Source organism: Dermochelys coriacea, chromosome 5 (assembly GCF_009764565.3).
Source record: "Dermochelys coriacea isolate rDerCor1 chromosome 5, rDerCor1.pri.v4, whole genome shotgun sequence".
NCBI lineage: Eukaryota > Metazoa > Chordata > Testudines > Dermochelyidae > Dermochelys > Dermochelys coriacea.
This window is the reverse complement of record NC_050072.1, coordinates 24,261,857-24,278,512: the sequence shown is the minus strand read 5'-3', so window position 1 is coordinate 24,278,512 and position 16,656 is coordinate 24,261,857. Positions and strand designations below refer to the sequence as shown.

The following is a 16,656-nucleotide window of genomic DNA, read 5'->3' as shown; positions in this document are numbered from 1 at the left end:
TTTTCCCCTGGCCTCCCCTTCCTGAACAAGCTATACTTTTCTATATCAATATTTCAGTCATATGAACTATATGAAGTTTCTGTCACGCCAATGATTTCATCATTGTGATTATTCACTGGTATTTTTAGTTCTTTCTGTTTATTCCCCATACTTCTTACATTAATATACAGACATCTAAGATGCTCATTAGAGTTCCCATCTATATTCCCTCTTGTTGTTCTGTGTCTCTGCTATTATTGCCCATATTCCTCCTAGATTTCAACCCTCCATCCAGGTCTCCATGTTCTGGACTCACCTGTGGGATTTTGTCTCCTGATCCCATCAAACCTAGTTTAAAGCCACCTCACTAGGTTAGTCTGTATCCAAAGATACTCCTCCCCTTTTTTCATATATGGACCCCAGGTCTGCTCAGCGGTTCTTCTCAGAACAGCATCCCATTGCTGAAGAAGCTGAAGCCCTCCTGGTGGTACCATTCATGCAGCCTTTCATTCATCTCCAGGATGTCTCTCTCTGCCCGGGCCCCTACCCTTGATGGGGAAGGATCGATGAGAACACAACCTGTATCCTCAACTCCTTCATCCTCACTGCCAGAGCCCTGCAGTCATTTCTGATCTGCTCAGGGTCATATCTTGCAGCATCACTCGTGCCCACTTGGATGAGCAGCATGGGATAGTAATCAGAGGGCCAGATGATCCTCTGCAGTTCTCTGTAATGTCCCGGATACTGGCCCCTGGCAGGCAACCCACCTCCCGGGATGCCTGGTCAGGTTGGCAGATGGATGCTTCCATCCCCCTTAGAAGAGAGTCATGTCATCAACCACCACCGCCCTTTGTTTCCTCTTGCAGGTGGTACATGGCTTTTTGGATCCTTCTCAGCCTAGCCACCTCCTCCTATAGCTCTCCCACCTGCTTCCTGAGAGATTTATCTGTAGGCACCTCTCACACTGGATGGTCTCCCTAACCTGGCTTTCTATGACTGGGAAATGCAGGCCACAGTCTCTGCAAATCCGCACCAGGACCTGGGTACAGGCATCCATGGTTGGGTTCTCTGTCTGCACACAGGTACAGGTGGAGGAGTTAGGAGCAGTGTTGGCACTGGCGATGCAAATTTTCTGAACCATGTTGATCTTATTCTTTTTCCCTCCTACAAACTCCTTCTCAAACTCCCCTGTTTCCTAGCGTCCCTTGGTCACTTAGCATCAGGTTTATAAGGCTTTTGCTCCTAGCTCAACGCAGTGATCAAGAATGATCAAGGATCAAAGGACTAGACCTTGCTAGTGCACACTCAGCTAATAGCTAGTAGGCCTCTGATCCCACACTCCCACACAGTCCCCAAACACACAATTCCCAACAGACCACACTGTAAAATTTAAACAAGCCAAAAGAAAAACTAAATTAAACTGAAAAAAGAAAAGGAGTACGTGTGGCACCTTAGAGACCAACACATTTATTAGAGCATAAGCTTTCATAAGCTACAGCTCACTTCATCGGATGCATCCGATGAAGTGAGCTGTAGCTCGCAAAAGCTTATGCTCTAATAAACTTGTTAGTCTCTAAGGTGCCACAAGTACTTCTTTTTCTTTTTATGGATACAGGCTAACTCTGAAACGTAAATTAAACTGACTCACCCTAAGAATTAGTGCTGCTCCTTCTTCCCTTTCTCTCTTTCAAACTACCATTAGCTGACCCCTATTCACTAGCTTCCATTCTCATCTCCACTCAGGCACTTCCAAGATAACAATGACCTCCAGAGCTTGACCTGACTGCAAAGTTTGTAAAACCATAGCTAGCAATAGGACCCTTCATAGGAACTACCTGCTTGAGGGAAAATTGTGGGGATTTATAAATCGTTGTAATTGATTTGGGTTTGTGACTTTTACCATAATGTGTGTTGGCTTGAAGCATAGGTTGCAAGAACTTCTGAACAGTGAATTTTGTGTGAATAAAACATAATTGAATGATAGAAATTATCATTCTTTGACCTTGAAGGGATGCAGCCTCTGGAGAAGGGTAGAAATCTTTCTCCCTCCTACCCCCACCCCACTCAAATGATCAGACAGTCTGCTCTTTCAGTTTCCTTGGCAGACCCTTCCTTGTCTGCTGGACAGAAACATGGAACCAGGACCCTGGGGGAGCAGACTATCAACTGCCATGCAAGCTAGAAGAGAGTGGGGGATGAAATGATGCAGGACATTTTGGCCAAGACTGATGAACAGCTTGTTTATCAGACAGAGAAGAAAGACAAGAGGCTAGAAAGAAAGGGAGTCAGCCCAGCATGAGGAGAGATTGGCAACGCAGTTCCTGGTGCATGACTACTTGATACGGCTGGCTGGATTAGTAGGATATAATAGCTAGCAAAGTAATCTTATGGGCTACAAATCCCCCTTTTGATGGGGTGATTACTAAAAAAACCCATCACACTGACAAAGGGACAGATAGTTCATGTGTGGGAATAGGCTTTTATTTCTTGATATATCTCTATCATGGGCATTATAGAGGCATATTCAGTTGGTTGTACCAGAGATGTTTGCCTTTGTAACTTATTGAGTTTACACTGCATACATCCTAAAGTGATGAAAACAATTCCGGTTGCAATACCTTGGATAATAATCCATCCCTTTAATCCAATTTCCTCCCAGGGAGAATCTACTTCTTGGCCTTCCTCAGCTAATAACTGGACAATTGCTTGTTTAACCTTATCCACGTCATTTGTAATTTGGATAAGGTGGGTTTCCTTTTGGGATACCAATTGTTTTAATTGTAGTCCCAGAGGGGGGAATATGTACTAAAAATGTTGAGGTATATTGGATAGTCAAATCCTGATAGAAGGGATCACATAGAACAGTTGTATTTTCAAAGGCAGGAGTAGGGGAAATCACTTGATTTCCAATTGAGGTAAACTGCTTAGGAATAAAACAGAAGTTTGGATCTGTGACCTGACATTCCAAGGAACCATATAGGAACCTTTCCTGGTTGGTTAATATGCAAAATTGGCTATTTCCAGCATAGGTCATCCTCTCCGTAGGAATCTTCCATCTGGTCAGTTGGACCATACACTCTAACGATGATTGATTCTGGAGCTCTCCCTGCAGTCCACACAAGATGGTATTTGCCTCAAACACATTACATCTGCATATATTCTGAGGTCCCTTTTTAGAGCAACAGGCCATCTGCGGAACTTTCCATGTTTGGGTTAGAGTGTGATAGACTACCAAGGGAGGCACATTGACACGTTCCTGGTAGATGCAGTCTTCGAGGTGACCTATGGACTGTACTGCAGCCAACTGCTTATACACCCTTGTCTGAGTTAAACACAGGTAAAGAGGCTGTGAATGAAACATACAAGGATCATGCTAAACACAATTTTGAGAAAATAAACAACTGTCTCTGTTGGGATGTGATGTCACAGACCTCCTTTGTCTCATAATTCCAATGGATACATGCGGACATGCATTCAAACATACAGATCTCTCCTTCAGGCCTTTGAAAACATTTAGGGCAATATCAATTACATAATTGCTTATCTTTTTGATTAGTTTGGGGATTCTTCCCAATTCTAGGGATTGCAATGCCTCAGTGATTGTGTTAATGACATAGTCCCCATCTGCAGAGCAAATAATTTCCTTTCGTAATGATTGGTTCTTTTGCTGATCATTATTATGAGCGTCATTAGTCCAGGCGGATAGTTTGGTCCGCCGTTTTATTGCTTTAATCAGTTTTCCCTGATTTTGTGTGTATTGCCAACTTATGATTACCTCATATTCTTCTGACTTTGAATCATGTGAAGGTGAAGATTTAGCCTTGGTCTCCTCTTTCCAACCCCAAATAATATTCACCATCGCATTAACACTTAAGATGTTTACAAGATATGGGAATGAATCCGTAGAGCCATTTGCCAGCAAATTGGCATATAGCTTCAAAGTAAGTTCATTGCCTTGATTGGTGATGATGATTTGTTCAGTCTCCTTTGGCAGGGCAATATATTTTGAATGTTCAAACACCTGAGTGTGGCGTCGGCGTTGGGTATTATGGTCCTGGGCAGCTTGGCATACTTGATGCAGGAGTCTAGTCCCAAAGTCTTGATTTTGGCTTAGTCCTACCCTTGGGCAAAGATGAAGGAGTAGCAGATCAGAAATCTCAATGTCCATTTCATGACTGCAATCCTTTGAACTCCAACTATGGTGGGTTTTCAGGAAACAATTCGGCTAGCTCCTGGGAAGCAAGCTGCTCCTGGGACCTGGATGATCATTACAGTTTTAACTGGTTAGCATGGTAGATTTTATCTTTAGTATGCTTGCCTCCTGTTACTTTAATCTTATACACTGCTGAACTGAGTTTATCGATGATTCAGAAAGGTCCGATCCACCAATTACACAGTCTGTGCTCTGGTGCTTTGTAGGATAACAGCATTACTAGATCACAACCTTCCAAATATTTTCTTTTTGGGTTTTATCAAAGTAGGCCTTAGCCTTACGTTTTGATTTCCCCAATTTAGTGGCTACCTGAAGATGGATGTTTTAAATGTGCCTGCAGATTTTGCAGATAGGTGTCCATTTTGATTCCCTCCAACTGAGTACCACTTGCGTGCCGAATTAGGTGTTCTGGCAACCTTATACTTCGGCCTGTCATTACTTCAAAGGGTGTCTTATCAGTCGATGCAGCAGGAGTTGCCCTTAGTGCCATGAGAATTAGAGGCATGAGGGAATCCCAGCTGCATCTATTGGCATCCACCAGTTTCCTCAACATTACCTTTATGGTCTGATATGTATGTTCCACCATCCCAGAGGACTGTGGCCTATATGGGATGTGTAGTCTCTGCGGGACTTCCATTAGTTTAAGACAGTCTTTGAAGAACTGCCCTGTGAAATGTGATCCCTGGTCTGATTCCACTTTCGCAGGGATCCCCCAGTGAGAGAAGACTTGTTCAACCAGGACCTTGGCTGTGGCCTTTGCAGTACTGGTCTTCAAAGGAAAGGCCACCACCCATTTAGAGAAAGGATCGACAGTCACCAAGAGGTATTGGTTGTCTCTTTGGGTTCGCGGTAGAGGGCCTATGAAATCAATCTGCAAAGCCATTCATGGACTTTCATACACCCGAGATTGTAATGGTGCATTACGTTTGGAAGGAGTTGGGTTGACTTGGGCACAAGTCAAACAGTTGTTACAGTCCTGTTGTACATCTAATTTAAGAAGAGGCCACCATCCACGGTTAAGAGACGTTGGACAGTTTTGTCTACTCCCTGATGTCCCCCCTGTTAGAGTATCATGGACCATGTGTTATCATTTCCCTTCTTAGGGAGGTTGGAACCACCCACACTGGAAAAAGGCCTCCCGTATACATGAGGATTTTATCGTACACTTGTAGATATTGTTTGCATTTCCCATATACAAGGTTTAATATAGATGACCATTCTCCTTCTGTCTTGGAGAGTTCTCAAATTATCTCCACTATATTTTTGTCTAATGCTTGCATCTCCTTTAAGTCAGAAATGTCAGTCTCTACCACCTTGGCAGCAGCAATTAAACACTTTGAACCAAGGGTTATGAAGGAATGTTCCAAGTCCTTTTCTTTCCAAGGTTCCCCTGATCGAGCTCCCTCTCTGGCTAGTCTATCGGCCTTTTCATTCTTAATCATATAGTGGAGTCTGAAAACAGACCAATACGCTGGTACAAGGTTTTAAGGGAGTCCTGTACACAGTACTCCAGTACACAAGCCACCACTGCTAACTCAGCATATTGGGCTGAATGTGGGGTACATGAGTATGCTTTTTCCCAAGGCTCTCCTTTGGGAGGAATGACATAAATCCCAAAGCCAGTGCATGAATTCCCTTGAGGATCATGACAGCTTGATCCATCCACAAAGAAGTGGTTTCCTTTAAAGGAATCTATCTCTTGGATTAGAGGCAGGAAGAAGACTCTTTCTACCATTCCCTTTGGACTCTGTTTGTTTGTGTCTGAACAGTCATGGGGCTCTCCTTGATACAGTAAGGCTGTGGGCAGCAAAAATGGCATCCTAACAGGTTTTACTGCGATATCATTCCCCTGTAACAATAACGCTCAAAGGGCGAGGCAGGCGTTGGAAACCTGTCCATCTTTAACCTGATTAGATAGCAGAAACTGAAGGGGTGTGTGCAATGAGTATAATATGATTGGGCTGAGGCCAATTAGGAAAGCAAAATGCTGTATGGCCCAACTAGTGGCCACCAAGTACTTCTCACAGTTGTCGTATTTAAGTTTTACTGGAGACATTAAACATGAGGCATAGGCATATGAATTTTCCATGCCTCTTTTGGGAAGCAACAGCAGCTAATGCATTAACACTCACTGCCACCTTCAGGTGATAAGGTATCTCAGGATTTGGAGTGATCAACACTGGAGCCTTGACAAGGGTCTGTGTCAGGGGGAGCACTGCTTCTGTGCGTTGTTCAGTCCATTCCCACTGAACATCTTTCTTTAGCAGTCGGTACAAGGAACCTGCAGTGGAAGTAAAATTAGGAATGAAATCCCTGTGGAACCCAGTTAAGCCCAAAAAGGATCTTAACACTGTTAGGTCCTCCGGTATCAGCAACTTTTGGACTGCCTCCACCTTTTGCTGTGAGGGAGTTTGACCCCATTTTGTCAGAGTAAGACCTAAGAAAGAGTTGGGTTGCCTGCTAGTGGTCATGCTGGAGCGTGATATGGTCACTCCAGCAGAGAGGCCAGAAACAGATGAGTACCACCTGGACACGTTAATAGCCAAACACACTCTATAACTCCTCAAGAGGAGGGGTTGAGTCCACAGAGGCCACTGGTTGGTTTAAAGGATTGGATGTTGATCTCCCAACACCAACTCATTTAGGCATGTCCAGAGTTCTCGGATATCCTGGTGTTGGGTTTCCAGGATTTGCTGCACTGTCTTGAACATTGACACCACTGAGAGATCCTCCTCCTGATAAGGCGGTGGTAATCTAGAACCCTGAGGATGAGAAGAGTTCTGCGCAGCACCTGCAAGAAAAGGAACATGATCTCGAGGCCCCCTCGGGGCCCAAATACATATCCTTGTCGATTGTTCGGTGAACTGAAATTATTGGCCCAGCACTGAGATTGAGGGGACCTAGGATTAGTCTGGTTCTGCCCTTGAGATGACCCGATAGAACCCTCAATCCTCACTATGGGAGTAGCCTGTGGCTTTTGTAGGGTTGCAACTGGGGCTCCATGCCAACCTGCTTTAGGGTTTCCCTGGGTATGGGCCTTGGCTAGAAGAACCAGGGCCTCATCCAGGAAAATCCAATCATGGATAGGCATGTTAACCCTTTTCTGTAGGTAGGGAAGAGAATTATTAACCAACAAGCTAACATACTGGGGTTCATTTGTGTCTTCTTCCATGTGACTGCACCAGGCTGGACTTAACCGTAGATGAAATTGGTGGGAAGACTCATTAGGCTTTTGTCCAGGATGCTGATTATGTTCAAGCACAGCACTGTCTCTGAAAAAGACTTCTCACCCTTCTTATACTCCGGGAGCAAGGTGCTCTATAAGGCTCAATTCATTGTGAGCTGTAAGATTTTAACCCAATCATCACTTGGCAAACCGAATATTTGTCCTGTTTCCTGAACATGCTGTGCCTGTACTACAACAGAGGAATCCTCCATCATTCCTGCTTGTTTAGCTACCAAATCCAGAGTTCTCATATCTATAACCACTGCTATGGGACAGACAGGAGTTTACAGCTGGAGAGTTTGGGCGGCCACTGGAATCAGTATCTGAAGTATCTGAAGATACTTAGTATTTCAAAAAGAAAAGGAGTACTTGTGGCACCTTAGAGACTAACAAATTTATTAGAGCATAAGCTTTCGTGAGCTACAGCTCACTTCATCGGATGCCAAATGCATCCGATGAAGTGAGCTGTAGCTCACAAAAGCTTATGCTCTAATAAATTTGTTAGTCTCTAAGGTGCCACAAGTACTCCTTTTCTTTTTGCGAATACAGACTAACACGGCTGCTACTCTGAAACTTAGTATTTCAAGTGTCTCCCCCCAAACCTGGGGGCCTTCTTCTATCCAAGTCAGTACTTCCTTCATCAGAACAATAAGATATATATCCCTTGAGTCGAACCTAGGAAATATATGGTTAGTTAGCATTCTGAATAACTTCTATGGAGGGCACTCTCATACTGTGCTGACATATTCCTTATACCAGTGAAAGTTATGGATTGAATTTCCACTGGCACACATGGTGACATTAACACATACCACGGGGCTATTGGAGTCGGAGTTCCTAGATATTCCAGGAACCTGGGCGGTACCAGTAACTGGCCTGGTTGCCATGACAAAAGACCACCTCCATCAGGGGATCCTGAAAAGCCTCCTGAACTGGATGGTGCTACCACATTAGGTGGGGGAATTACATCTCTAGGCTGCTCTCTCTCTCTCCTAAATCCTGGTGATGATTGTATCACATGTATTAGATACCTGAACCACTTCTTATACAGCACACCTCATTTTCTAGGCAATTTGAACTCCAAAGGTGCTTCTCCTGCTCTGCTAAGAGCTGAGACAGTCTTTTCCTCAGAATCTCCTTCTCTCTCTCCCTCTGCAACATCCACTTGCTTTTCTAGGATGACAATGTCTGGTTCTTTAGCACTATGGCCGGAGGACTTCCCTTTTCTGCTGGCACACTGGCTCCCATTACTTCACTGTTACCTTCCTCTTCTAACTCACCAGGCTGTTTCTCTGCGTTAGCGGCTTCAGAAGCAATCTCTGCACTAGCTAGCTCTCTTGCTCCCCTTCTTGTTACTGGCCCCACGGGCTGATCAATTTCTGTTGGTTCCACTAACCCGATAGGAATAGAAACCACTGCTGACTCATCTCCTGTCTCTCCTAGCTCCTTTGCCATAATCCATGGGGGCTCCTTCTTATCTACAATCTCTGTCTGGACTCAGGTGCTTACAGTTTCAGGCGCTCCTGTGTCTCTCCCATATAGCTCGACGCCATACACCTTGCCTTATCCTTTCGGAGTGAATCACAACTGCCCTCTAACTTTCTAGCATTAAGGCATGAGCAAAAAGATATGATTGTTACCAAAGCTTTCACTAGTGTTAGTGGCATTCTATGTGTAAATTGAGAAAATATGTGTGTGAGCACTAACATATGGAGAAATGGTTCTAAAAGGGCATAGGTATTTAAGTTCAACAACTGACCACGGTCGGTTTATAACCTTCCAGTGATTTTAAACCGGCAGCTGCTCATTTCTGCCACCCATACACTTCCTCACACACCTCATGGGCATGATGCTCACTTCGTTCTAACTTCGTTTCCAACTCTTTTCCTTTACAGAAAAGAGAGAACTGCTCTTCAGAAGCAGTGCATAACTGTTCCTTTAACTCCTGAATTTCCTTATCCTTCTTCACAGCTTTATGTGCCTTTCTGAGCAGCTCCTCTCTCAAATTTAACCTCTATCCTAGAAGACCACACGCTGTCAACAAACACTCCATTGCAATCCCTTTCACTTCACTATCTTTTCTTTTCTTTCTCTCAGTTTCAGTTTCAATCACCCGACTTACGAAACCTCACAGGTTACTATGCTCGGAGAGGTTTCAGAGTAGCAGCCGTGTTAGTCTGTATTCGCAAAAAGAAAAGCAGTACTTGTGGCACCTTAGAGACTAACAAATTTATTAGAGCATAAGCTTTCGTGAGCTACAGCTCACTTCATCGGATGTTTTTGCGAATACAGACTAACACGACTGCTACTCTGAAACCTGTCATTATGCAAGGCACTGAATTTAGCCGTATAGAGTGGAAATCTGTCAACTTCATGAAAAAACTTGTACAGATACAGACAGACATCATCTTCCTCTCCAAATGCAAACAGATGGGCATCATACCGAAAAGACTGAAGATAAAAAATCCATTACAATCTACATACCACACAGACTATGCTGACAGCTTGTGCCACACACTCTCAAAGAAACTGCGGAACCACCTGATCAACATCCTCTACAGCAAACAGGGAAAGATTAAGAATGAGCTCTCAAAACTGGATACTCTCATAGGCATCCGATGAAGTGAGCTGTAGCTCACGAAAGCTTATGCTCTAATAAATTTGTTAGTCTCTAAGGTGCCACAAGTACTGCTTTTCTTTATGCTTGGAGAGAACTTCCCTATCTTTCAGTTGCTCCAAACCACCTCCATGTTCCCTAATGTATCATCTAACAAAAATCTCTAAGGCTATATCCCAGGTAGCCTCTACAGGCTCTGCCGCCTTTCCCTCACTCATTTTTGCTTTTTACACTGAATATACTTAACCTTTAAAATAACAAGGAGAAAAACTTAACACTATAACTTAACTCTAAATCTTAAATCTAAATTAAGAGATCTAAAGATGCCTTACAAAACTAATAATAGTAATAAAAAATATATATACCCCAGACCAGTCCAACAATACTTCAAACAAGTCCCAGAAAGAAAGGATGAGAGTAGGATCCCTCCCTTCCCTTGATGACCAACATGTATTAGCAGATTGAGAGGTCCTGGCAGGACCTACTGAACAGAGGGGCAAATACTGCTCAGAGACAGCTCAAGGGGGCAACCCAGGGGAGCTGAGGGGACTACAAAGGGGGTAACTGGAACCATACAAGTTGTGAGCTACCACGGCCCTTAAAATATTAATCAACTCCAACGCCACCATGAGTATGGATCATTGGGCCCAATGCGACTGCCTAATCAATACGCAAAAAACCCCACCCCTTATCGCACATGCAATACGATTACTCCCAATATTTGGCCATATAAAACAGACAAACAGACATGAAACAGTTAAATCATTTGACTCACAAGCTGCAAGAGGGGAAAAAAAAGGAAGTATTATAAGTTCTCTGGGATCGGTCCCCAGAATTCATCGGTTAACAAAGGAAACTGCTACCAGACTGTGCCCAGTGACTAGGTCGCAAAGAGTTTTGCTTTTTAATTTCTTAAATAAGTGTTTTTAACCCCTTAAATAAGTGTTTTCCATGCATACCTTGAAACTCTTGCTGGCTCGCCAACCTTTTATGGGTTATGGGTTATTTTATGGGTTAGTTGTTATGGTTTGCCACTGATCGCATCCGACCAGAAGATTTATAAGTTCTTGTCCAATTCAGAGTACAGGGTCCGAGAACTCAGAGAATTCTATATTGGGAGAGGACTCTTGGGGTGCTTGGCAAAAACACTTACACTGAGGACACTGCCAAATTGATAAAAGCTTTATTGAGATTAACAGAAGAATAATAAATGCTATGAAACTTATGACTGCAAAACAGTAAAAGAATTCCAAAACTCCTGGTGGTAACATTCATATTATAAGTACCTTAACCTAACATACTCACACCCTTCCTTGAGGACCCAGTAATAGGAGGTGAAGGACCAGCCTTACTCCTGGCATGCCCGATATCACGATGGATCTGGCTTCCCCAATAGTTAGGAATGTTGAGTAGTTATACTATACTACACAAGCTGAGCTGATAGCATGATAGAAGATAGAATGATAGGTAGATAAAAAAATATAGAATATAGGAGAACAAAGAAAAGAAAAAGCTTCCTAAGATATTCTTACATGGTATTTTATAAAAAGAAAAGGAGTACTTGTGGCACCTTAGAGACTAACAAATTTATTAGAGCATAAGCTTTCGTGAGCTACAGCTCACTTCATCGGATGCATCCGATGAAGTGAGCTGTAGCTCACGAAAGCTTATGCTCTAATAAATTTGTTAGTCTCTAAGGTGCCACAAGTACTCCTTTTCTTTTTGCGAATACAGACTAACACGGCTGCTACTATGAAACATGGTATTTTATAAGATCCCTACACTGTGTAATTCAGGCCCAACCTACTATACCCAAATCTTGTTTTCGTACCTTAAGAAATTTATGGGTACCCTTATCCTATAGATTAGTGGATTATGACACTTACTCTTTGCATATTAATAAGGATTATCTCACTCCAACGTAGGCTTTTTTGGCGACTTCCAGGTTGGTGGTGTGCCCTGCAGTAACCAACCGGTTGCAAACGCCAGATAAACCTGTTCAATGTTGTATGTAGTTCCTCCCTTCGGTTCCCCAAAGTTCAGGGACCATTTTCATTTGTGCCACAGGTTGTCCGCCTTTATGCTGACTTACTCTTAACTAATCATACTTTTAGCTATTTAGCTGATCTTGCTGGATACAGGCAGGCAGGCAGGCTTCTTGCATTTCAGCAAAACTTATTCTATATATAATTATTAGGAAACACATATCACATGCCTCAACACATCCTAATTTCATAGGAATTAATACTGATAAAATATAAGAATCATATAGGAAATGGATTAATTCAGAAAGAGAAACATATTATTTGATACGGCTGGCTGGATTAGTAGGATATAATAGCTAGCAAAGTAAGCTTATGGGCTACACCATGTGAGAGATGGGATGAATGCTAGTAAGCTTATTAGCATGTGTGTAGGTTTTTAATATGTTTTCCCTGTACTGCTTTGTATCTTAAAAAGAAAGTCGGCTTGCTTAGAAACATCTGTGTGGTATTTTATATCTGTAGCAATTACACTATTATCAGTCTCTGAAAAGAGAGCAAGCAGGTGTCCTAGAGTAACTTGTCTGTGCTGGGAATGCACAGTGAAGTCAAGAAAACTGTCTAGCCTGGGAAACCTCGTCAGAAAGGAGAGAGATGCATGTCTCCACTCCAGAGAGACAACAGCTAGGGAGCTGAAAGTCAAAAGTGGGTGTCCTTGCTGTGCCACTGATGTGAAATACAAGTGCAGTTGTCCTGAACTGTGACAGTGCCTTTAATAGGCCAAATACTGCCACCAAAATGTCCACCAGCATTTCACAGATGCTCTGCCTGATTCCCAAAATAGCAGTGAAAGCACGACCAGGAAAAGGTCTTATACCATGTTACTGACTCCAGTTGCAGAGAGCCTGCAGACCCAAAAAATGGCCTAGCTAGATGTGTTGGTGGGCTAAGCGCACTCCTGGTCAAGTGCTATGGGATGGACAGACATGTTCTCCCTCAATAAATCATGAACCAAGCAAGCCCTAGAGCCTCTACTGCTAGCAAGGCTGCTAAGGTCCCTGGGATACACCCCCAAAAGCCACAGCACCTGACTCACGTCTACATAGTGCAGTATGGACACGTTGGCACAGATAGGAGCCTGACATAACAATGCAGCGTGAACACTCAAGCATGAGCATGGAGAGAATAGATGCGCTGGTGTGCGTCACGTGGACCTGCATGTACTATGCAATGCAGAATACCCCAAATTTCCATACCCCGATGTACAGCAGAAGAGATCGTCTTAGAGAAGCCTCAACAGGGTTTGTTTTGAGTACCATATGGGACCAGGAAACAAGACTCACTCTGTTTGTTACCGTCTCCTGCCATTCTGTTTGGTCTTTCTGCCATGACCAGTTTAGAATTTTCCTTTAAGCTTCAACACTGGGATTTTCAAACATGCATATGGGACTTCCCTAAATTCCATTGAAATTCAGTGGGACAAGGTGGGTGTGATCATTTTATTTGACCAACTTCTGCTGGTGAAAGAGAAAAGCTTTCAAGCTTACACTCTTTGAAAGCTTGTCTCTTTCACCAAGAGAAGTTGCTCCAATAAAAGACATTACCTCATCTACCATCTCTCTGTAATATCCTGGGACCTACATGGCTACAATAACATTAAGAACAATATTGAAATGGAGTATCTAACTGCTGTAGGATCTGTTGAAAATCCATGCCTAAAATAAGAGAGGAGCTGCAGAGGTTTGGTTTTAGTGTTGTAAAAATCTCATTTGCTGGATTTACTTTTGCAAAACCAAATCCAATGTGTGGTTTGAATACAGTTTCTATTTTATTTATATCACCAAAGTTGTGTGTTTTTGTTTTGTTTTGGGGGAGGGAAGGGTTGGCAAAAAGTTTTCAACATTAGCCTATGTAATAAATCTATTAAACCTTCTGCTTCGTCCATGGCTGCTCTTTTCACGCTGAGGATATTGTGACACATCACTCCAAATTGTGATTTAAGGATAACATTCTGATATCAGATCTGCAAGTTGGTCCTCAACTCTGATATTCTGCTTATGCTAAAGGGAGAGAGCAGCTCCTTTTACAGAAAGCCGACCATCAGATAGGGGAAGTTCCATGAAAGCCCAAAAACAAAATTTTATCCAAAGTATTTTTGGCCCATTATATTCCCAGCCTTGTATCCATCCTTTGGTGCATTTCAAGATGTCTCAACCACAACCATGATCACTTTTTAAAACAGGTTTGGAAAGAAAGTTTTAAAAATATCCTCAATCCATATTTCTGTATGATGGTTGTTTATTGCCATTTTTGTAGTTAAAGGTTTAGTATGTGCTGTGTGGATTTTCAATATCCCCAAGCAGCCTCATGAAAGTGAGAGGTTGCATCTTGTAAATTTGTCCCAGTGAGCAAAAGTCTTACATTAATATTGCAGATTAAACCTGCAGAAACGTGACTTGCTTTCTGACATTATGACATGAATCATTGTCCCTACACTAAATCTGAGTAATATTATGTTGCTTTCATTATGAATGTTAGGAGTGAATTTATTAATAAAATTCTGCCTCCTACTCCAGATTAATAACAGACCCTTCCCATCCGTGTCATTATAAAAGATTAAATAAATACATTATACAGTTGTTATCTTCAACTTTGAGTCATCAGACTTGATGTATGTGCTAAACTATACTTGATAATGTCATAAATTATTTCAGATAAATGCTTCTTGCTAACTGTTCAATGATCATGCATTTCTCAAATAAATATGTTCTCTGCTTCCTTTGCAGCCTGTTTATATTTTTGTTGACCACCCAAAATTGCTTTCGCTCTACTCTTTTCTTGTGTGCTGTTTTAGTGTTCGAGAACATGTGGCGGTGGTCTGCAAGAAAGACACGTCTACTGCCCAGAAGAGGACTATTGTGACTGGTCGAAAAAGCCTAACTCCACAGCACGCTGCAATGGGCAGCCTTGTACTCGATGGATAAATGGGACATGGAATTCGGTAGGATTCAATCCTTGTTTTTTTGGCTTTTGAGAAATGCATAGTAAAATATACACCACCACAACTAAAAAGTCATCCGCTTCAGACACAGAACCTGATTTGGCTAATTAACTCCAATTCTCCAATGTTATCTGGTTAAAATGAATCAATAAGAATCTATTGATAAATTAAAGCCTAAATCTGCTATCCTTGTTCACGTTAAAATCAGTGGTACTGCTCAAGGAGTAAGGAACTAGTCAATAAGAACAAGGGTAGCAGAGTCGGGCCCTTTAATAATTATTCACAGTGTTTGTGAGATACAGTATACATGGCAAGCCAGTTCTTAGTGCACAGTTAGTGATAAAACTAGAACAAGAGTCTTCTCAAAAGGTACTGCCCAGTATCTCACCTGAAAGGCCAGCTCACCATGCAGATATATTTATATTTTTAGTTGTTGTGTTTTGCAGTGAATTTACCACAGTTGTGATACTGTAATTGTATCTGTTTGAAGATTTATCATTTTCCGCCTATTCTCATCCACGTGATATTTGCTTTAAAAGCACTGTAGGCAAAAACTGCAAGTTAACTGTATAGGGAAGCTCCATGGGTGGTAGAAGCAGCAAATCTAGATATGGATTCAAGTAGTCTCAAGAGAAGAGCAAAGCAGTAAAGGAAAAAAAGAGTTCTGCTTCTTTGTGTAAAGTACACTCTGTTACAGACCTGGCTGAGTCCCCTTGGTGGACAATCACCAGTCTGTTGTAATTGGACCCAATCTTTGTGTCCAAGCCATCTGGGCCTAGGCATCATCGGATCACTGTTTCTAGCTCAGGGCCCACTGGTATACCCTGTCTAACCCCTTTCCTTGGGATGGGGACTCCTCCATCCAACTCCGTAGGCCAGTGGCTCACACCTCCCAAGTCTCTCCGGTTGCATATGCATACTCCCCCAGAGCACCATATCCATGGATGCTCTGGTTCATAATTTAACTCCTCAGGGACCATACGGCAGATAAAATAAGGCGTACAGATCTTTGCACAGGAGTTTCTGATACCATTGTAACTTTTATTCTCAAAGCATACACAACTCACAGATCTTTAGGAAACACAGTTAAAAGCCTTATATGCTCTCTCCCATAAGTCTCTGCTCACCCCTTCTTGTGAGTATGTCAGTCCTTCAGTCTTCACTGCAGCGGATGTGAAGGAGATCCCCACACCTAAGCCACTCTTTTTAGGGCACAAATCTAAGGAGCAGACCCAGAGTGAGGTGTCAATAGAGAAGGTTTTTGGAACAAATTGATAAATTAAATAGTAATAAGTCACTAGGACCAGATGGCATTCACCCAAGAGCTCTGAAGGAACTCAGATATGAAATTGCAGAAACTAACTCTGGTAGTAATCTATTTCTTAAATCAGCCCCTTTACCAGATTACTGGAGGATAGCTAATAAAGCAGTTTTTTGTTTTAAAGGCTCCAGAGGCAATCCTGGCAATTACAGGCCAGTAAATCTAACTTTAGTACCAGGCAAATCGACTGAAACTATAATAAAGACTCAAATATTAGGTACGTATATATGTACATTATATGTGCAATCCTGGAGAAGGGGCATATGCACAATAACCCTTTCTCTCCTATGTTCTTATATCCTAATACTACTTTACAA

General features: G+C 42.4%; 1 protein-coding gene across 2 annotated transcripts in view; it reads left to right on the top strand.

The window, feature by feature from the left end:
• Positions 1 to 16,656, top strand: part of ADAMTS12 (ADAM metallopeptidase with thrombospondin type 1 motif 12) — a 328,935-nt gene that overhangs the window by 299,875 nt on the left and 12,404 nt on the right. For both annotated transcript variants that reach the window (XM_043514501.1, XM_038403775.2), the window contains one exon: positions 14,872 to 15,018. In XM_043514501.1, the coding sequence (XP_043370436.1) occupies positions 14,872 to 15,018 (147 nt within the window). The remainder of the gene's footprint in view (positions 1 to 14,871; positions 15,019 to 16,656) is intronic.